At 34.7% G+C, this 22,439-nt stretch overlaps 2 protein-coding genes across 2 annotated transcripts; both read left to right on the plus strand.

Moving 5' to 3' along the window:
• The first annotated feature begins 2,405 nt into the window (after positions 1-2,405).
• LOC133189781 (acyl-CoA desaturase-like) lies at positions 2,406-5,281 on the plus strand. The gene is made up of 4 exons (XM_061325181.1): positions 2,406-2,631; positions 3,083-3,213; positions 3,579-3,784; positions 3,929-5,281. Exons 1-4 carry the CDS (start codon positions 2,409-2,411, stop codon positions 4,350-4,352), a joined length of 984 nt encoding a protein of 327 aa, XP_061181165.1. The 5' UTR covers positions 2,406-2,408; the 3' UTR covers positions 4,353-5,281.
• Positions 5,282-6,394: 1,113 nt separating this feature from the next.
• LOC133189782 (mitotic spindle assembly checkpoint protein MAD2A-like) lies at positions 6,395-15,735 on the plus strand. Its single transcript, XM_061325182.1, has 5 exons — positions 6,395-6,476; positions 7,968-8,114; positions 10,743-10,863; positions 11,151-11,254; positions 13,439-15,735. The coding sequence occupies exons 1-5, from the start codon at positions 6,407-6,409 to the stop codon at positions 13,597-13,599; spliced, it is 603 nt and encodes a 200-aa protein (XP_061181166.1). The 5' UTR covers positions 6,395-6,406; the 3' UTR covers positions 13,600-15,735.
• The last annotated feature ends 6,704 nt before the right edge of the window (positions 15,736-22,439 follow it).

The following is a 22,439-nucleotide window of genomic DNA, read 5'->3' on the forward strand; positions in this document are numbered from 1 at the left end:
GTGTACATATATTTTTTTTTTAATCTGAAAAAGTATTCATTTATAGTATTCATTTATTTCAGTGGAACTGTGTAGAACTAAAATTTATATTTATTTGTATTCAGATTTGTTGAGTAATTAAGAAAATTGGTGTATGTATCGTCTGGCAATTTGTTTACGACGTGTTTACCAGGCTCATCAGTCATATGATTATAAACTATAGGAATTCGTACTTTGTCATAATCGGATGTCTGAACTTGAAACTCGCGGGTCCTGCATCCCTGCACTTTAAACTTTATAGTCATTAGATGTGGTACATCTTCAGTGTGTGTACTTAGCATGCAGTTGTGTCATCAGAAAACGTGCACCTTGTTTACGCGCAATTCACCTTTGTGATATTTGTCTCCAAATTATCGCAACTCTCGATACAGATTGGTGTGTAATACTAGTACATTTTTTTAATCTATACACGAAAGTTCCATATAATTATTGTCAGAATTAAAGGAATAAATCTTAATTTAGCAGGCCGGACTATATTTAACTAAAACCATAGATACACATGTAACTATTCCGAATTGCAAAGAATTATCAAAGACTGTTAACTATAGTTTACCATTCCACTCCACATTGTCAAAGACGATAAAACATAGTTTACAAAAAGGGTGCTATAACCATAGCGGCGTATTCCAATCCTCTCAGTAAACAAGCCTAATGTGTACATGTAGCAAGGGTGCTAAACCCGAGTCTTCTAATTCTAATTATAAAAATAAATTCAGAAACACAACTAAGCTAAATAGTTTATATTTCCAAGCAGTAGCCAAGGACGGTTAAATAATTTCGTTATTGAGGAGTTTCTTTTGACAAATAATGCTGTTTTTCATGCATGTTTAAATAGCATGCATTCAAACATGTAGTATTTAAAGCGAGGGTATTGCTTTATAAATGTGTAAATTTTGTATACATTGTATATAGAAATAAGGCAAGGGACGGAATCCAGGTTTTTTTTTTCAACTGATTCTTTTGGGGGAAAACCTGTTTCAAAATACCAGTCTATAGGGTAAGTTACAAGGTGTACTACACGTTATATTGTAACGAATTACAATAAATGCGACTCCCGATAATAACCTTTCCCAGTGCATGTATCTTTTCGTGTACTTTTTCTGTGTATATCTTGATTTAATCAAGGTAGTAAAACTAAAAATATTCTGGAGCCGATCAATTAAGCGTATTATAAGCTGTCAAGAAGACGTGATCAGGTTTACACAAGAGTACATCACCAGAGCGGGTCATACGACGGCAGGTTGTTGTACACGTCTACCGTGTTTGAAAAGCATGAATGGAAGTAAATTGACGAATCTTAATTTCTCCAAACTCCATATTTATTAAATAGGTTGAGATCATATTTGAATTTATAAACACCGGCACCAAATTGGTAAATTTTTAAGTTAAGTACTATTAAACAGGTTAAATTGGTACCAATCGCCCAAATGGGGTGTAATAGCCAGTTTGGGATAGAATATCCTAAAATGGAGTATAAATTTACAGTACAATTTAAAAAAATTTTGGCTATAAATATTCTAAATCTGCATAAATATAAACTGAATACAATAACATTTGGCGAGCAAGGTTTTCTATAACCCTATACAGTTTGTGAGATTAATCCCCAAGAAGTCTAGTAGGATCTTCCAAAAAATCAGTCTCCTAAACAGCTAGTGGGGATACAGAAAAACTTGTTAACCAAACGTTACTTTTTTAAAAAGTATTTTGATGCGGATTTATGATATGTACAGCTATAGATGAAAAGTTTTTCTTTTTTGCACTGTAAATTTATATCCCATTTGGGATCCCAAAAGGGGCTGTATTATATCCCATTTGCATGTGCGATTGGTCCCAACCTGTTTTAAAAACAGTGACAATCCCATGTAGGATAAGAGGGACGTGGAAGAAAATAAAAAGGATGAGGGTTCTAAACTGTGAGAGAAAAGAAAAATTAGGGGGTGGGAGAAAAGATATATTTTTAACCTGCTGATCAACTTGTTAAACCATCTTATCACAGATCATGCATAAAGTTCATGGTGTTTGCATGATTAGTGACAAACATCGGGTATACATCCGACTCCCCCTTTTCCATCCACTCTTCTTTTTTTCATGATTTAACTTCAATTATCTTCTCAAGATTACCCTTCCCACAATCCCTTTTCTCTTCCATTACACTTATTTACTTCCTATTCAGTTTTCCTTGCTATGCCTTCTCGTTTATTCACGAGTAAATAGATAGAGACAAAAGATATTAGTCATAATTGAAACTGTTTTACTTTTATTAAACAGCTTCATTTCTAAAATCTTTCACTTAGATATCTGTGACGTAATTAAATTATGACGTCATATTCCTTATGAGCATTATCGTAGTTTTAAAACTTTTGTAGAATATGGCACCCAGGAATGTCATACAGACAGAAGAAGAATCGCCTAGAGGTGTCGTGGAGGAGGTGCTTCATTCGGACAACATGTCATTTGATGAACATACAGGACCGGGGAAAGCAAACGTTCGGATTGTTTGGAGAAACGTCATTTTGATGGTGCTTTTGCACGGCGGTGCGCTTTACGCTTTGACTCTCATACCAAAATCACACCCTTTTACATGGGTCTGGAGTAAGTAAATTCTGTAACTTGGTTTAGTCTCGTCAAAGTTTTACAAAATTTTAGTACTGTATTTTAATGATAAATAAAACAATTCAGAAATTAGCAGCAGGTAGTGCTCAGTGTTAGCTAAAAATAGATTCTTTTCCCAGCATTCATGAAAATTCCATTGGTGATCATATAATTGAATCATTGAAACATAGGAGAAGTTCCTACAGTGACACCCAGACAGAAATTGGACGATGGCTCCTTATTTACTATAACAGTTATTACCTAAAGTGATATCCGAGTTTAAAACTCATAGTTCTCAAACAGTATAGCTAAAATTTATTACACAAACGAAAGAAATATCTTGCCAGACCAGGCACTTTTTTCAAGAAATAGGTCCTATGTTAACTTTGTGATTTTCCGTTTTCTCTCTTTTTTATTAATTTGTTTATCATAAAACTTATGTATATTTCAGGCGTCTTCTACTATTTATTTGCTGCCATGGGAATAACTGCAGGGGCGCACCGTCTTTGGGCCCACAAGTCGTACAAAGCCCGGGCACCACTCCGTTTCTTCTTGGCACTGATGAATGCTGCCGCTTTTCAGGTGAATTGCATATCATTGTTCAGATATTAGTTTCCAAGTCAATCTTCTAGAACTCAGAATCTCGGTATTTGGATATTTTTTCTTGAAGTATAGCGCGTTGCTCTCTCTGGGAAGGCGAGCAGTCAGTTTAAATACATGATACCATAGGCTTTTAACATGGTTAGACTATATAATGAGTGGTGGGAGAGGGAGAGAGGACTGTATGGATGCTGGTACCACTTTTCCACTTTGGCTTCCTAAATTTCAGACATTGACAATATGCTAAATCTATCATCTTTCTTATTTACTTGGCACTTGTTCAATGTAGGAAATTTAGTATTTTTTTTTAGGTTTTTTTTTAATGAAAACGACTAATTACTTTGTAGAATGACATACTTGACTGGTCACGTGACCATCGAGTTCATCACAAATACTCAGAAACAGATGCTGATCCACACAACGCCAAGAGAGGCTTCTTTTTCGCCCACATCGGCTGGCTGCTGGTCAGAAAACATCCGAATGTTATGGAGAAAGGGAGCCGTCTCGACTTTTCTGATCTTTATGCTGACAAAATTGTCATGTTTCAAAGAAGGTACCTTTCTATAAATTTTGTTAAATGAACAATAAATATGAAAGTATTTGTGACAGTTTGAAAAAAAGTTTTGATTTATAACCCAGGTTCATTTATAATATAAATAATACATGTATTACTGCAAGATCATTTTCATTTTTACAGGTTCTACATTCCTCTGATGATTTTACTGTGTTTCATCATACCCTCAGTTGTTCCCTGGTATTTCTGGGGAGAATCCTTGTGGAATGCATATTTTCTTGCCGCCATCTTACGCTATTGTATTGGACTTAATGCCACGTGGTCTGTGAACAGTTTTGCCCATTTATGGGGCACAAGACCTTACGATAAGCGGATTAACCCAGCTGAGAATTTGGGCGTGACTCTGAGTGCAGTGGGTGAGGGCTTCCATAACTACCATCACACTTTCCCCAGTGACTATTCCACTAGCGAGTACGGCTGGCATCTAAATATAACCACGGTGTTCATTAATTGTATGTATTACATAGGACAGGCCTACGACATGAAGAAGACTCCAGCCAAAGTGGTCCAATTGAGAAAACTTCGGACAGGGGACGGAAGTTCTTAACAATACTAACATTTTATTTTGACACTACAGTTTTTTATTTATTTCGTTATTTCTGAGATAACTGTAGAGGGTGTGGTGTGATAAGTATATTCAAGCGGAGTTCTTTGTAATGTTGAATATTACAGTCTGGGTATTTTGTTATACTTACATGTACAAGTATGCCAGCATCTTCGCTAGCCAAGGATTTTCTGGTCCGCTACTCTCCTCATAAACCATACCTAGGGTTTTAGATGAGAGCAGCGGGTCAGAAACCCCTGGCTAAAGAAGATGGTATGTTAGTGGTTGTTATTAAATGTCTTTAAAAAGTTCTGACTTTGAAAAATTATTACAGTATTCATAAATTCATTAAATAAATTTGATAAAATCCAAAGTCAGAGTATTGTATAAATTTCCTAACCCACAGTTATGGACCATCTAACAGTCTGTATCCTGAGGTGTGAGTCCTTATCATTTACTTACAATTAATTGTTGACTTCTAAACATTTAAGTTTTATCTAGAACCACTGGACAAGTTTCCATTAAACTGACCACAAAATATTCTTGGGAGTGGGGAATTTAAATTTAATAAAATGAAGGACCATATTCTTGTCCAAGGGAAGATAATCAAGAAAGGGCAAAAATAGGATGAGGTCACTCAAAATCCACCACAAGAACTACTGTGCCAGAAAATATGAAATTTATGTGAAAGTTTCCTGACAAAGCATTATCTGCTATTGTAAGATGAGTATTTTGTGTAGAGTGTGGATGTTTTAATAGGTGCAGGTGTTGTTCTTCAAGTTCTGAAAATGTGTGATTGTTTCATTTCATGCACTTTGACATGTAAGTACTTTGGTGAATGTGGATGCTGAGTGCAAATAATTTTTAAACTATTAGAAATGTTATAATAAGATTGTTTTCGCTGGACACTAATTAAAATATCAGAAAAGGAATGGGTATTTATTTGAAGCCTAAGGTGTCAATTCTATATTAATATAAAATATTTGTCTGTTCCTTTAAGTAATATACTTCCAGTTATAAAGATGGTTGTAATGACTTCCAAGGATAGACCAACATTGCTTTGTTGGATACATGTACATAGATATTCTTCAAATCATTGTCCTGGGAAAGGATGTGCCTATACAATATAATCTGATTAAAATGAAATCTATCCGCTCCTTTTTACAATAAAAAAAAGGCGGGGGGGGGGGGGGATCGAGGATCTGATTTTAATCAGATCGGGATCATAGTTTTACATACATGTATATTAAGAATATATAGGAACAATCTTGCAAAATCTTCTCAAGAACAACAGGGGCATGATTAGTCATATTACATTAATTTTGTAATATATGCAAGGATCCTCAGGTAGTGCAGATTTAAGTTTGTTTAAATCGTTGACCCAGGGGTAGGGCTAGGACAGGGTATCAAAGTTTTACATGCAAAATATGTAGGAAACTTAGATTTTTTTTTTTCAAAAGTAGCTGTGCCATACTGAATCAATTATTATGCATATACATTCCCAAGTTGTGTAGTTCAATTTTCTTTTCAAATATTAAACTCCGGGATTAGAGTGGGGCTTATATCAGGAATTAAGATTACATTATGCAAATATACAGGAGAAGGGGGGGGGCTGTAAAATTCTTTCTTCAGCAGAACAAAATGTTAGTTATATTGGTATTGAAACATCCCTAGATCAGTACATGTGTGAGCTGGCATGGTTATGTCCCGACCCCTTGAGGTTCAGATAATTTTTCATCTGAATAAAATGGAGGATCTTTGTAAAACAACAGGGCAAAGGTGAATTTCGGTGATTGTTGAGGACCATGGGCTTATTGTTGTTTTTCGTTCATCGCATTACATGTAATTCAAGTTAATATAGCCTATTATAGAATTTACATCTTTGGCATGTGGGTGTTCTCAATTCCTGCACGTCCCATAAATTTCTTCTTTGTACAAGTTTGGAGTACATTTTTCCCAATGAAAACTAACAAGAATGTGTCTACTTTTACCCAGTTCTTATAAGAGTCGGAATCGGTATTAAGAAAAATAACAACACATCGGCGGGAAAATTAACGATGGCAGCGACTGCAACGTCGAATGCAATTACTCTGAGAGGCTCCACTGAGATCGTAGCTGAATTCTTTTGTAAGTATCTATATCTGAGGCTTTGATGCACTTTAATCATTTTAGTACACGGTCTGTCAGCTTTTGATTTGGAAAAACCTCGATTACAAATCGTGATGAGGTAAGATGCGTCTTATTTTCTACAGGTATGGTCCAATCACTACATTTAGATACTGTAGCTTGAATACGGAGCTTTATTTACCTACCCGAAGTAGCTTTATTTAGCTACTAAATCATACTTATTTCATACTTATTTCTTAAATTAGCGATTTTTTTAAGATGTGCAGAAAATCGCACTTTGATGCAGTGATAATTTTCAAAATTTGAACTTATCTGAAAACAATATACATGAAAATATCACACTTAAGTTGCATTGAAGACGAGGTTAAAATACATGAAGAAGAAATAAACTGTTTCACGATTACTGTGGTACTGCCCTTTTGCAGGGCAAAATGATATATTTTGGTGAAATATGATGTAAAAGTAATTGTCAAATATTCGTAATTTAATTATTTGTCATCAAAAACTTCGCCAAATGTTATTTTGCCCTGCAAAAGAGTAGTACTGCAGTTATCTTGAAAGGGCTAATTGAAACTTCAAAAATCACTCCGACATGGACAGGTCTAGGAAAATCACTATATTTAGCTATATAGCTAAATCTACCTATATAGCTTTATTTACCAATATAATATAGCTTTATTTAGCTATTTCAGAGTAAATTTTTGTTTTATGAAAAGCAGACAAAAAGTCGCATAATGAGACAGTATTAGTTTGACTTTGAAATGGACTGAAAACATTTCACCAAAAACCCACTTTTAAAAATGTTTCTTCTTTTGTGCAATTGCAATCAAAGATCTTAAAGTTTTGGGGCTATGTATAACAGTTAATCTGTGAATAAGCAGCTACTTTAACAAAGAAAAGCAGTTTTGGTCAACAAGATGATTGGTAATAATTCAGCACAATGCAAGGCAATCACACTTAGTCATGCCTCATCGCACTTCCAGTAATGGACAGCTATCCAAACAATAGAGATGCATTTTTTGGTTAAAAAGTGTTTAAAGGAGGCAATGTTTTTACTATCTATGCCCTAGGTTGTTTTTATCAAACCTTTTTAAAAAAATATCAGCCATAATTTTCATGCGACTTTTTGTTTGCTTTTCATAAAACATAAACTTATTCTAAAATAGCTAAATAAAGCTATATTATATAGGTAAATAAAGCTATATAGGTAAATTAAGCTATATAGATAAATATAGTGATTTTCCTGGACCTGATGGATTCAAGATATCAGTGTTCAAGATACCAAAGTTCAATTGTTATAGGTTATCATTTTCAATTGTGTTACAGTTGAGTTACTATAAAATGAAAACAAGGGGTATTTTACTTCTACAGTAGAGATGTATGGTGGAAAAATGCTTCTTTCTCTCACCTTTCACTGGAGTTTTCTTACAGACATCTATTTTGTATTTGTTGACTACCCTATCACATTAACAGTTTTGATCTAATTTGCAGCATATGGAATTAACAGTATATTATACCAGAGAGGGATTTATCCACCAGAGAGTTTTACACGAGTACAGAAATATGGTCTTACTTTACTTGTTACATCTGATGACATGTTAAAAAAGTATCTAAATACAGTCATTTCACAAGTTAAAGGTAGGTAAAGTATACAATCTAAGTTAAGATTAGAGCTATTTACCATTTCTTTTCTTCTTAGTATTCATGGTATTAAATTTTTGATGACCAACTTGAAGCATTTCTATCAAGGGTGTCATTTTGCAATTATGTTCATTCAAAATTGCAAAGTACCCTTAACTGTGATTTCATAAAAATGATGTAAGTTTTAATTTTTGTGTCGCCTGCAGAGCAGAGCAGCACTTAGGGATCACTTTACCCGGCGTCTGTCTAGAGCTCTGTCTGTCTGCAGTAAAGGTGTTAACAGTATTTCAGTTGAGGTTCAAAACATGGCTGATGCAAAATAATTCCTGAATCTCCCCTCCTGATTCGGACATTTTTGCACGAGACTGGAGCTGAATTTTTTTTTATGAAATGAAGAACTATATGTAAACTTCCTGTATTGACCAGATTCATTATAATTTAGGGCGTGCTGATTTTTTTTATATACTGTATTTGAGTGGGGAGTGATTAGGTCCTGAACTTGATTTTCAAGCACTTGCTCGACTTCGACCGTAACAACCTTGCGAGCCTTTGCTGGATGGCTAAGTATTTCTTGGTACTAAAATCTTTATAAAGAATTGTTTTACAAGATCTGAAAAGGAAACCTCTCAGAAGTTTGTTTTAATTTAATACCACCTACTCAAAGTTGTGCATTTTAGGTAAGAATATATAGCAAAATTTAATACTGTGTTGCAACCTGCAAGACAGACTGAAATCTCTTTTAGAGGATTGTTGGAAACATGCATTAATAAAATGATAAATAGTTATTTCTGATAATTTCAATTTGATTATTCATTTGAGGGTTAGGGAACCATATTTTCTTTCATTGTCAGATTTTTTGACAGTCTTATACTATCCATGGATGCCATTTTTTCTTTGGAGGCAAATGCATGAACTATCGTGCTAATAGTAGATAAAAAAGCTGACCATGATTTATTTACATCTTTAATGAAGCTACAAAGCAGGCGACACATGCGTTCCTTGGAACACTCTAGTTTTTAAAAGGGGGGTATACTTGGTCCCGGCTATCCCTCTTTTACCCAAGTAAATTTGCCCTTGTTTTCAGTTGATGACTTGCTGAAATACGTTGTTTTCCCAAGCAGTCACAATGTTTAAATGCTTTATATGCCACATCTTCGCTGGCCAAGGGTTTCTGATCCGCTACTCTTCTCACAATCCCTTGGCCTAGGGTGCTGTCAAAAGTAGGGATTTTTTTCTCGAGTTGTGATTGGAGTTGATTGATACAGTTCGACCAATCAGCAATTGCTTTTTGTAAATGAAGATATTTGCGTTTGGGATATATCTTGACTCTTTAGTCTTGGGAATGAAAAACACAAGTAAACAATGATCCGTAAGATAACATGCCATTCTGTAAATAGCTATGGTGTCATCCAATCTTAATTAAGTTGATGTGCAAATAATGTGATCAGGAATTTATATTACAAATGTAGATTTGCACCCTAAATAAACAAATAAAAAAAAAAAAAATTAAAAAAAAAAAAAAAACATCACTCGATACCTTCTTGATAATTATTCTCTCAAAACTTAAATGTTTAAATTTGCTTTTTATTTCTGTCGGTGACACAATCTGTGAATATGTGGTAAGATTCGAGATCACGTGACATAAACATTCCCGTCTTTTGACAGTACCATAGGCCAAGGGTTTGTGAGAAGAGTAGCGGATCAGAAACCCTTGGCTAGCGAAGATATATATGCCAGAGTAGTAACTTTTTTCCATTAGTGTCATTGGAATACATGTAATACTTATCAGTGATAAGTGATATTTTATTGATGAAAAATTGATATTGCAAAGCAGTAATTTTCCACAAGGCCCTCTCAATGCAGTTAACAATATGCAGTGGGACATTACAATACATAGACAACAAATTTTAAAGACCCACTCAAAATATTTAAACAACAACAATTTTATAAAATATGTCAGAATTGTTTAAAGTACTTGGCGAATACATGTATAGATAATCATGTGACATATTGTCAGCTATTACTACTTAACTACCTTGAACATAATGGGAGAAAGAGACTTCAAGATACTGTTGATCACTTAATTTTTGTGACACCTTAATTTCGCAAGATTGTTGTTTGGTATTTATAAGTGAAACAAAATTTTCACAAATTTTGGTTATTGCTCTATTTAATCCTTAAGAGCAGAATTATATGCGAGAATGGAATTTTCGCAAGCAGACGTCTCACGTAATTACGCAAAAATAATGTTTTTATGAATAAAAAGTGATATATTACCTAAGATTGGAGATGTCAAAGTTAAAACTTAAATGAATTTATAATGCTATACATGTACAGCTGAAGTCAGGCCTTTCAAAACCTGGCGCTACCTGGTACTTTAACCCAGCTGAAATCACAATTATACTGGCCAAAATATTCAATTGAGAAATATTTCATAACATATTTAACTAAAATCGTTCCCACAAGGTACCTCCTATTTTTGTATAAGTAGCACTTGTTTCATTTGTGTGGTGTTATTGACCATTGCATTTAATTAATGGGAAAAGTTAATGGTTAAGTTAAGTCTTGTCCAACCTATTGGTAACTTGTTGATGTGAGTCGGAGACCTTTTTTTTCCCCCTCTAGAATGGCTGTATAATATGACGGTAAAGAAATTGGTAGTTGTCATTAAAGATGTGGATACAAATGAGGTTCTGGAGAGGTGGCAGTTTGATGTGGAAGGGGACAAATTGGCCCTGAAAGAAAGGTAACCCAATGTTTTATTCAAAGCTAGTTAAAATAACTCAAATGTATTGTTAAGTCAGCTAGTATCCAACTTCTTTAGGGTGTGTATGTGTAAATACACATTAAATGAACTGTGCTGTTTTAGTGTTTAAATCAAATATAATGTAATGCCAAAATTATACTTAAAAATATGACGTAAAATGTTTTTCTATGGTCTAATCTTATGGTTGAGTCAGAATCACAAAAATTGACTTTTTTGGTGCAGTGGCATTTAAAATGAGATTTTGCTGATGTTTGATCCATTTGTAGTAAACCTCGTGAGAAGTCAGAGAAAGAAATCAATAGCGAGATCAGTGCTGTTATACGTCAGATTACCGCCTCAGTAACATTCCTACCTCTCCTAGAGGGAGCATGTAAGTCAACAGCATGTACCAGATGTTCAATTTTTATAGATGGTTTTTGATAGACATGAATTTAGCAAGAGTTATTTCCAGTTGCCTGCCATATTGGAGGTCTTCACCAATTTTAACTTGTCATACTGGCCATTCTGGTGTAGGAACATTGTTTTTGGAAGAATATACACTTGTGTTAAAGCCTATTTTAAGTCAAATTTTTTACAATATTTTCCTCCAAATATTTCTGAATTTAGTAAGACAAAGAAGAGAAATCACTTGGTTACCTCAAGATGGCTGCCAAATGAAGTAACTCAAAGGGAAAACATGTCATATGAAAACTATACTGTTATGGACCCTCAATACACTAAAAGAGTTAAATAATAATTCCATGATATTTGAAAGCAGAGTGGACTGCCTTTAGATCCTTAAATAAAGCTAAATTAATTGAACACTTTTTATTCACATGTACAGGGCTCTATTAGGCGACTAATTTAGTCGACAATTTGCCTAAACTTTTTAATTGGTGCCTAAATTTTTTCCGTAAGTCACCAAATTGGCAACCATTTTAAAATGACTTGGCGATGATCAAATTCCGCAAATTTTCACATTTTTCTGAAAAAAAAAAGAAATTTAAAAGGAGAGGAAATTATTTTTAGCAATGGTCATGTCATGTTTTCTTAGGCATGTCATGGGTCTCTATATTCTATTAACATTTAAAGTTGGCACCTTAGAAAAATTTCGTGGTGACTAAATTTTTTTGTTAAGGCGCCAGCTGGTGCCTAAATTTTAGAGGCCTGATGTATTTCACCCATTTAAGTAAGCAACAGTGATTTCTGTTCATTAGTATCTCATTGTGTATTAACTTTTTTTCTGGGAGTAAATGACTGATACAGTATATTGAAAATGTTACAGATAATATAAACATCTTGATGGATAGCAATTTCTCATTGATGAAAAAAAAACATTCCCCTTCCCCCTCCTTTTTATGCCCCCCTTCAAGAAGGGAGGGCATATTGCTTTGCTACTGTCTTTCAGTAGGTCGTTTGGTCTGTCTATCAATCCACCAACAGTTTCCGTTCATTTTCTTCGCAGAGATTGCACATACTGAAATGAACTTTGGTATACAGATTTATTGTAAGAATATCTAGGTCAAGTTTTGCTTTGGGTACGATCGAGCAATTTTTGACAGAGTTATGCCCCTTGGACTTAAAAAAATTCCAATTATTGGGGAGGGATGATAAGTGTTTCACAAACATCTCTTGTTTTCTTCTGAAATTATGTTTAATTAATAAGTGGAAGAAAATCTTATTTAGAGCAGCCTTTTGTACATGTTAATACTAATTTCTAAATTCAAATGATAAACATGTACTGTAATACTGAAGTGCCATTTTTATTATCACCATTTGGAACACACACAGCCTCCCCAAACTCTCCAAAACATTAATTGACTATTGTGGGCTTCAGCATTGGTAAAAGTATCGTGAAAGAGATTTTTTAATTAAATTTTGGAAATAGTAGTACTAGTAATGATCTAACTTATGCCATGCAGAGTTGGAATGATTTAGTCATAAGTTTTCTGTTATAGTAGGGGAATGTTATCATTTCAGTTAATTGTTGTCAACACTGCATGGAAGTATAGGGCCATCTTTAGGGGAAAAAATTGTTTGCCATCTCCCGACTCACGAAAAAAAAAATTGGGTCAGTAGCAATTAGTAAATTTCTTTTTCCAGAAAAATTCAACATCAGTGCTGAATTTTCAAAATTTGTTGAAATTGAAAGTATTTCTGGAACGAATAACAATAAATATTCATTTCCCAGAGGTTTAAAAAAGTTTTGAGTTTGGCCATTTTTTGTTGGTTTGTCTGGAGAGGGCAACAGAATTTTCTTTTAAATTTGACCTGCTGTATTTCATTTCTCTGCCTACACTGCCTGGAAATATAATGTATTTCACTACTTAAAACTGTGTGGAAGTATAATGTATTACATTAAACTGTGTGGAAGTATAATGTATTACATTAAACTGTGTGGAAGTATAATGTAATACATTACTTTAAACTGTGTGGAAGTATAATGTAATACATTACTTTAAACTGTGTGGAAATATAATGTATTTCACTACTTTAAACTGTGTGGAAGTATAATGTAATACATGTACATTACATTAAACTGTGTGGAAGTATAATATATTTCACTACTGTGCAGGTGCCTTTGATTTGCTGGTGTATACAGATAAAGACATTGATGTTCCTGAGTCATGGGGTGAAGATGGTCCTCAGTTTATTGCTAATTCTGAGGAAGTGAGACTGAGGTCCTTCACAACCAGTATACACAAAGTAGACGCCATGGTAGCTTTCAAAAAGTAAAAATATAGAGAAATTCATAATCAAAATACAATGTACCAATTCTTCAGTGGTTGGAAAGGAAAGAAGAAAAATAAATGTGGCACAGAGAAAGTGTTAACTTGGTGATATGAAATGTCACAAAAATGGAAAGTGGAAGTGCTCGTGAAACCATTGCTGTACAATATGTCTAAAAGGTGCTGGTCAGTTGTATTGTGAACCTAAAATGTTTGAATTTATGAGTATGCAGATAGATTCAGGAACATGGCTATGGAAGAGATTACAAGATTTTAAAAACTGAAGGTGTTATCAAATACAATGCATAATTTTTATTATTTCATATGTACACACTAGCTGGAATGGTACTATCTCTTTATATCTCTATCTGCACTCCAAACATTGTGATGGGATCAGATTTACATTGTTTATTGTGGCAGCAAGACTGAAGGCTGAATCACTATTAGCTGTACATTCAATTGTGAATCTCTTAGAAAAATTAGAAAGTTTATTTCATGACTAGCATTAATTTGTTTGATTTTTAGCTCAAGTGAGCTTTTCTGATCACCCATTGTCTGGCATCTGTCTGTGTGTCCATCTGTCTGTAAACTTTTCACATTTTCAACTTCTTCTGAAGAACCTTTGGGTCAATTTTAATTAAAGTTGGCACGAAGCATCCTTTGGGATTTAAAATTGTTCAAATAAAGGGTCATGTCCCCTTCAAAGGAGAGATAATCAACAAAGGCAAAAAGGGTTTGGTTGCTAAAAACATCTTTAAAAAACCACTGGGCCAGAAAAGATGAAAGCTTCCTGTTGTAGTATATGTGCTAAATACGTAAGCTTCCTTACATAGTGTACATTCTTAATTGTTCAATTCATTGTCCCCAGGGGTAAGGTGGGGCCACAATAGGGGATCAAAGATTTACATGGGAATAAAAACAAAAGGTTAGAAATCTCAAATACCAATAGACATGAAAAGTTCCAACTAATGAAAGCCTCCTAATGTAGATTCTACCGCAAATTGCTCTTGTCATGGCCTCCAGGGGGAAGGGTGGGGCACGATAGGGGATCAAAATTTTATATGGGACTTTAATAAGAATTTTTAGCTCACCTCAACGAAGTTGGGGGAGCTTACGTAATACCGTCGGCGTCCCAGGTTAAAGTTTTTGGAGCAGTTTTCTTTTCAAATACTTCTTTGCCCTATATCAATCACAGATGCATGGGGGATGCTTCTAGTGTGTTTCATTGTACCAGTCAAGGTTTCAGATGCTGCAATTTGCTTCGGATGCTGGATCTCGCCTACATTTTCCAGATGAGTGACCAGGTTATAATGTTTGGAGCAGACCTCATTTCCAAGTAACTATAAGCCCTATATTGACCAAACTTGCATGGATGATACATCTAAGGATGCACACTACTGGATTTGCTTCAGATGCTTGATCTGACCTATATTTTCCAGATGAGTGACCAAGTTAAAGTTTTTGGAGCAGATCTCATTTCCAAGTAACTACATGTATAAGGCCTATCTGAACCAAACATGCATGGATGATGCATCAAGGGACGAACACTCTCAAACTTGCTTCAGATGCTGAATTTGACTTACATTTTCTGGATGTGTGACTAGTTTTAAGTTTTAAATAAGTCCATTCCCAAGCAGCAAGCCATATCAAACCAAAATTGCATAATGTTGCATCTAGGGATGCACATTACTAGATTATTAGTTTAGTGTGGGACTTTGCCTTACTTAAAGAAAACATTCGTTGAGGTGAGCTCTGTAATCTCTGATTACCTATGTTTTAAGAATAGTACCATTAACTTGCAAACATTCTTCAATTTTGTGGATTTCAGTTCTTTATTCATGGGAATATAAAAATCTTTAAAAAAAAACATGTTGAACAACGGGGTTTAAGTTACTCAGGTGAGTGTTGTGGCCCATGCACCTCTTGTTTATGACATTGCATGCATTATTTTCACCAATGCCATTATTTTAATAGAAACTCAGTGCTAGATGTACAGAGTACATGAAACTTGTACGAATTTTCTATATTACATTGCATGCATGTTTACAGTCATATTTTTGTGCTTGTTCATATAGAGAAGGCAGTAAGTGCATTGTATAATGTTACCTTTTTTTCATGGTATTACAATAAAAGTAGAACCATTCTCTTGTATTTGGGTTACCACAAATCAGGTGATGTTATCTATTTTTGTCTGTTTTCAACATCATGCATACAGTTGACACATTTTCACGGTTCTCCATCATTTCAAATTTAACTGTACATAGCACAAATTGCTAACATCAAACTTGCCACAATACATACTTAATTGGAGCAAGTTAATGGCCATGCCTCTTTCATAATGAGATCAGAAATTGTGAAAGGTGGGGTCAGGGGGAAACCCCGAAACAAAATAGACAAAACAAAGGTGGAAGCTTCCTTATAAAGTGAGGATTGAATTGAAAATTTATTTAAATCCTAATCGTGGCCCATTGGTCCCTTATGGGATATATAAAGGGGCTCAGAATTAAAGTGTCCCTTTTATAAAAGAAAGTAATCGGGGAGTAAAATATTCAGATGTCAAACTTGATGCCTACATATATGTAATGACACGGCACAGAACGGCCAGTTACCTAATAAATGAATAAACATATATGAGTTAGACTTGACACATCAATAATTGAATAAACTGTAAAGGGGAAAGGATATACATGTACTTCCATGCTGGAAAGTGAATGAAATTCTTGTGCACATACGAGGGGTGATCAAAAAGTTCGCGAACTAAATGAATTACTTCCATAAAAGAAATAAAATTATGTTTCAGTGTGTATTATTTTTTTATTAAATAGTCCCCTCCAGTTTTAATGCATATCTGCCACCGTTCTGCCCATTGCGGTCACGTGACATGCTCCATACCGTTCTGTTCACAGCAGCAAAAAGATTTTTCTGAGTCTTATATTTATTACCATGCAGGTTATTTTTTATAACAAGAATAGTCATTTGTCAAAAATGGCCAAATATCGGCAATAAGATGCGTGGATATCTTTTACTAGAATGAGTATGGTAACCACTCTTCTGTTTGGATGCGTCGTTTTTTTAATGTGAACCAAGTATGGACGCGTTCTCTTTATCATATCTGATATGCTTAAAGTCGAAATTAAATGATATTTTCGGGATTTAATAATTATTTTATCGTTAAGATATTGAACTATTTTTTTCTTATTGTAACTTGAGGTTCTTTAACTAAATTTTTAACAATCTCCCTTTCTTCAGTTCACTAAAACAATCAATCCAATTAATGATTGAACTTCTTTCAAGTCCTTTGTCTTCATAAACTTTGTACATATTATTATATGCCAATGCAAAGGGATTTCCAAGATATACGTTAAACTTAATAGCCGTTCCTTGCTTGAGTAAGACCGAGTCACCCATTTTTTCGTTATAAGTCACTCACATATTGACGTCATTTTCACATTTTGAAGTCATAAACATGGACCAAAACATAACATAACATCTAGTTATTTATAAAACATGCCTATGACTATTTGTGTGCAAAATTCCATTCTGATCTGAGCAGTAGTTTTGTAAATATAGAGTTAGTTTGCGAACTTTTTGATCGCCCCTCGTACACATGTAGAGAAGGGGAAAATTTATTCACCTGTATGCTTGCATTTGAAAATACATGTATATGCATTTCGTCGACCGCGTGGCGCAGTGGTAGAGCGTCTGCTCTAGAGTCGCGGAGTAAGGAGTTAATCCTTACGTCGCGGGTTCGAATCCCACTGTGGGACGTGGAGACCGGTCCTTCGGATGAGACCGTATAAACCGAGGTCCCGTGTCGCAGTAGATGCTGGCACGAAAAGATCCCTCACTGCACAATGGCCCTGAGTGCCGAGTATAGGTCAAAATTTGAAGCTCTCCACCGACAAGTGGTGGCGTCTCCATATGAGTGAAAGATTCTCGAGAGGGACGTTAAACAACAAACAAACAAACAAATAACAAGCTCCTTGGTACTTTACGTGAAGCCATCACTGCATAATAAATAGATATCTGCCGCGTCATGTCTGGACAAATAGTTACATTTGCTGGATGTCTAACAATGGAATCGCTGTGATTGTCCGAAGCCAATAACAAAAATGATTTAAACTCTGCCCTAGAAGGCTAAAAAAATTTCATGCAGTTTCTAGTGTTTTTAAAACCATGTCCCGAGAGACAGGAATAGGGCCATAAAAGAGATTCAAGGTTTGAGGTTTTGTATAGAAATGAATAAGAGAAGCAAGAGGTAATTAAATTTATTTGAAAACATCCATATGCAGTGTACAAAATTGTTCAAAACATGGCCTGTATAATTATACATTGTAGTTGAGACTACAGAAAGAACGAAGTCTTGGCCATGGGGCCATAGATTAGATATAATTGACACAAGGTGATCATTAAGGCCAATGGGCCTTGTGTATTTAGCTAACCCGACCCAAAGGCTGAGATAAGCATTTTGGATAAAATTTTCTCCATTATCGTTATAAATTTTTCACAATTATATGTTCTGCAGAACCACCGGACCAATTTCCACCAAACTTGGCATAGAACATCCTTGGGCGAAGGGGATTAAAATTTGTTCACATGAAGAGCCACACTCTTTTAAGGAGAGAATAAGAATTCATGAAAGAGGATGGGCGAACAAGGCAAGCGAAATGCCTATATAGTGCGACAAACATGAAGAAGTGAAATATATGGAGATAACGAACAGTATTCAAGCTTAAAAGTCCATTAAACATTACAAAATACCAGAGCAGACACGGACCTCCAAAACATCAGAGGTGGGATAAGGTGCCATTTAACTTGAAAGATAATTTGAATCTCAATTATAACCAAATTTTCATTGATATTTCATCTAGCATTAAAGTATACTTTATTTAAAATTTCCACAATTTGCAAAAATCTTACAAAGATTGAAAACATTTGCTTTTGAAGTATGAAATACTATACGAACCCTAAAGAGGACAAAGAGGATCATTTTCTCATTTTATAACACAGTTTTTAGCTCACCTGAGCTGAAAGCTCAAGTGAGTTTTTCTAATCACCTGTTGTCCGTCGTCTGTCCGTCCGTCCGTCTGTAAACTTTTCACATTTTTAACGTCTTCTCAAGAACTTCCGGATCCAATTTTAATCAAAATTGGTACAAGGTGAAGGGGAGATTAAATTGTTAAAACAAAGGGCCAACCCCCCTTCCAAGGGGAGATAATCAGGAAAAGAAAAAAATAGGGTGGGGTCATTAAAAAATCTTCTTCTCAAGAACCACCTGACCAGAAAAGCTGAAACTTATGTGGAAACATCCTGGGGTAGTGTAGATTTTAAATTGTTCAATTCATGACACCCTGGGGTAGGGCGGGGTCACAATAGGGAATCCAAGTTTTACATTGAAATATGTAGAAAAGCTGAAACTTATGTGAAGCATCCTGGAGATAGTGTAGATTTTAAATTGTTCAAATCATGACCCCGGGTTAGGGCGGGGCCACAGTAGGTATTACAAGGGGGAAATCAGGTGAAGAACAGCAGGGCCAAAGTTACTCAGGTTAGCGTTGAGGCCCATGGGCCTCTTGTTTGATATGACTGGGTCTTCGCTCAATCTTTTTGAAAGTTTCCTCAAAGTTTTCGTAAAAATATACATTTTTTGATTAACAAAAACATAGAGCAGAGACCTACTTTACCTTAAAAATACATTTTTATGACACAACATTCGAATCTTTCCGAGAAAAACGAAGTCCTTTTATTCAAGAGTTATATCACAAACATTTAAATGCCATTATTCTTCAGGAGTTGCATAGCGTAGTGGTAAGCGTGTTAGTCTTAAAGGAAAATGATCAGGGATTTTATTGCTAGGGTTCGAACCACACGAATACCACGTTATTTTTTAATAACAGAATAATTTTTGCCGAGAAAATTTTTCTCAGACAAGTTTTGTTTTTCATAATTTCATAAATTTCAATAATGAGAACTTCACTCTAAATACTAAATTCACAGATTGAATATGATTTTTCAATATCTGAAGATATAGGCATTAAGCAGGCCTTGTTCACCCGTCTCCTTCAATGGCATCTTTTCAATTTCTTCTCAAAAATCACTGGGTTAGAAATTGATTTCAAACCTTCATTACATAGTGTAGAATCACATATGTTCAAATCATGGCCCCTGGGTGTAGGATGGGGTCTTACTAGTTCAAAGTTTTTCATAGGAATATAGAGGAAAAAATCTTTTCAGAATCTTTTTTAAGCAAAGCCATGACTAGTGATATTAATTAATACGAAAGCTTTCTGAGGTAGTGTAGATTCAAGTTTGTTCAAATCATAGTTCACGATGGAAGGGTTGGGCCACAACAGGCGATCGATTGACTGTTGTTTTAACGTCTCATTCGAGAATTTTTCACTCATATAGAGACATCACCGTATGCTGGGCACGGGCTTTAAATCTAGACATATACTTGGCACTCGGGGCCATTGAGCAGTGAGTGTTTGTGACGGTACATATTGTCGTTTTGTACATTTTTTTTATTCAGTTTTGTTAATGTAATTAGGGCCCAGCAAGGATTTGCGGTTGCCCTATAGTAATCACTCTGTCTGTCTGTCCGTCTGTCATTCTTCCGTCCACAAATTTTCTGTTTTTTTTTTTCTAATAACTTTTTTTATGGTTGACCAATTAAGTTCAAACTTAGTATGTTGGTTGAATAGGCAGTGAGACATATTTTGATGCTAAGTTTGGTTCTCAATGTCATCCGGTTAGGAGCTGGGGTGGTGGGGTAGATTCCTTAACTTTACATTAGATTGAATGCCAGGGCAAAGAGAGATAACTGCTGAGAATGTTCCTATTGAAAACTATGAAAGCTGCAATGAGTCTCTTAGGATTAATTAACTTTCCTCTTGAAAAAAATCCAAAGCATTTATCTTTATCTGTCACATTGAGATTAATTAACATCTCTGTCTGCAAATGAAGTTTGTTTTGAAGTTAAGGTCAATTCTGAATGATATTTACATTCTCTGAAACGTGGATTTAATTAATATTTTAATTTTTTTTAATTACAATACACAATGAGTTATGATTTTATTGAATTCTAAAAACAAAATATATATAGATAAAGATATCTTTTATTATTATTATTATTTTTTTTTTTTTTTTTTTTTTTTTTTTTTTTTATTTGTTTTGGCTACCTAACGAAATTCAAGGATACTATTAATATTAACAGGTAATCGGATAATAACCTCATTCTATCATTACTGAAAAAGTTTTTATTGTAAACTTGTGAAGAAAAGATGAGAGATCAGTACAATTAATCCCTTGGGATTAATCTTCTGCAGAAAATTTAGGCTTATCTTTATCTGTCACTTTAAGATTAATTAACACCTTTGTCTGCAACTGATGTTAGTTTTGAAGTGAAGGTTAAGCCTGGGTGATATTTGCATTCACTTAAGGCTGCCATTTTATAAAACACATGCTTCATTCTATCTTAAATATACATTTAATTAATTGATTTATAAGATATGATGTCTTTTTTTACTTCCTTATGTAAATACAAGGATACTATTTACAGATTGTTGGATATTTAGGAATTTTCTTGAAGTAGCTGTTGCTCATTTTTAAATTTTTGTAATCAAGTAAAAGCTGCACCCTTATTTTTCTACCCCTTGACGGGGCCCTTGCTGACTGGTCAGTCTTCTAGTTGGTGTTTAAATCACACCGACTAGTCTCGTATGCTAATCCATGCAGCGCGATTGTGACGGCATATTTTGTCGCCCTGTTCATATTGTCGCCGGCGACAATGTGTCTCACTGCACATATTGTCGTCCATCGGTACATGTCACATGACAATACATGACAATGCTTCCATATAAATATGACTAATCATTGCTTTACTGTTCTTGAGAATATTTGAAAGGATTTTCCTATACATTCCTAGGTAAAATTTTGATCGCCCATTGTGGCCCCAACCTAGTCCCAGTGGTCATGATTTGAAGAAACTTGAATCTACAATACCTGAGGATGCTTCCATATAATCTTCTCTAATCATGGGATTGTTCTTGGGAAGATTTTTAAATATATTCTATATAGATTCCTATGTAAAACTTTGATCGCCCACTATGGCCCCGCCCTAACCCTGGGGGTCATGATTTGAACAAACTTGAATGTGCAATATGTAATGAAGCTTTAAAATTTGCATAAGTATCAACTCCTCTGGCCCAGAAGTTCTTGACAAGAAGATTTTGAAAGATTTTTTTCCGATATATTCCTTTGTAAAACTTGTAGCCACACCCTTCCCCCGGGGGTCATGGTCTGAATAAAATTTAATCTACACTTTATAATGAAGCTTTCACATAAGTTTTAAATTAAAGGACGCCACTAAATTTGGACTATTTCTTAATCATCTTCCTTGAAGGAGGGCATGGTCCTTCATTTCAACAAACTTGAATTTTCTTTGTCTACGGATGCTTTGTGTCAAGTTTCGTTGAAATTGGCCAGTAATTCATGAGAAGACGCTGAAAATATGAAAAGTTTACAGACGGACGGACGACAGACAAAATGTGATCAGAAAAGCTCACTTCAGCTTTCAGCTCAGGTGGGCTAAAATGTTGACCCCAACCCCAATTACATCGGCACATGTATAATAACGCAAAAACAGATTCCAGATAATTATTACTACTGAACAAAAAATTTGATATTCAATCTCCTAGTATACATAACGAGAATAAAAGAATAGGCTGATTTCTTGATTTATGAAGAATTATGGTATCTTAGCATAAAATAGTGGTGTACATCAATCCCGGACACAATTTTCTGACCAAAACCTTTTCTCCCTACTTTGCGACTAATGCTTAATAAATA

This window comes from Saccostrea echinata, unplaced genomic scaffold (assembly GCF_033153115.1).
Source record: "Saccostrea echinata isolate AGI-Se365-2 ecotype Australia unplaced genomic scaffold, CSIRO_AGI_Sech_v1 ptg000019l, whole genome shotgun sequence".
Taxonomy (NCBI): Eukaryota; Metazoa; Mollusca; class Bivalvia; order Ostreida; family Ostreidae; genus Saccostrea; species Saccostrea echinata.

What these genes read in the sequence shown, in the direction of transcription:
- LOC133189781 (XM_061325181.1), top strand. Translation starts at nt 2,409, where the DNA reads ATGGCACCCAGGAATGTCATACAGACAGAAGAAGAATCGCCTAGAGGT. An exon ending in TGAATGCTGCCGCTTTTCAG is followed by an intron (nt 3,214 to 3,578) that starts GTGAATTGCATA and finishes ATTACTTTGTAG; the next exon opens with AATGACATACTTGACTGGTC. An exon ending in ATTGTCATGTTTCAAAGAAG is followed by an intron (nt 3,785 to 3,928) that starts GTACCTTTCTAT and finishes TCATTTTTACAG; the next exon opens with GTTCTACATTCCTCTGATGA.
- LOC133189782 (XM_061325182.1), top strand. Translation starts at nt 6,407, where the DNA reads ATGGCAGCGACTGCAACGTCGAATGCAATTACTCTGAGAGGCTCCACT. An exon ending in AGTCATTTCACAAGTTAAAG is followed by an intron (nt 8,115 to 10,742) that starts GTAGGTAAAGTA and finishes TTCCCCCTCTAG; the next exon opens with AATGGCTGTATAATATGACG. An exon ending in ACCTCTCCTAGAGGGAGCAT is followed by an intron (nt 11,255 to 13,438) that starts GTAAGTCAACAG and finishes ACTACTGTGCAG; the next exon opens with GTGCCTTTGATTTGCTGGTG.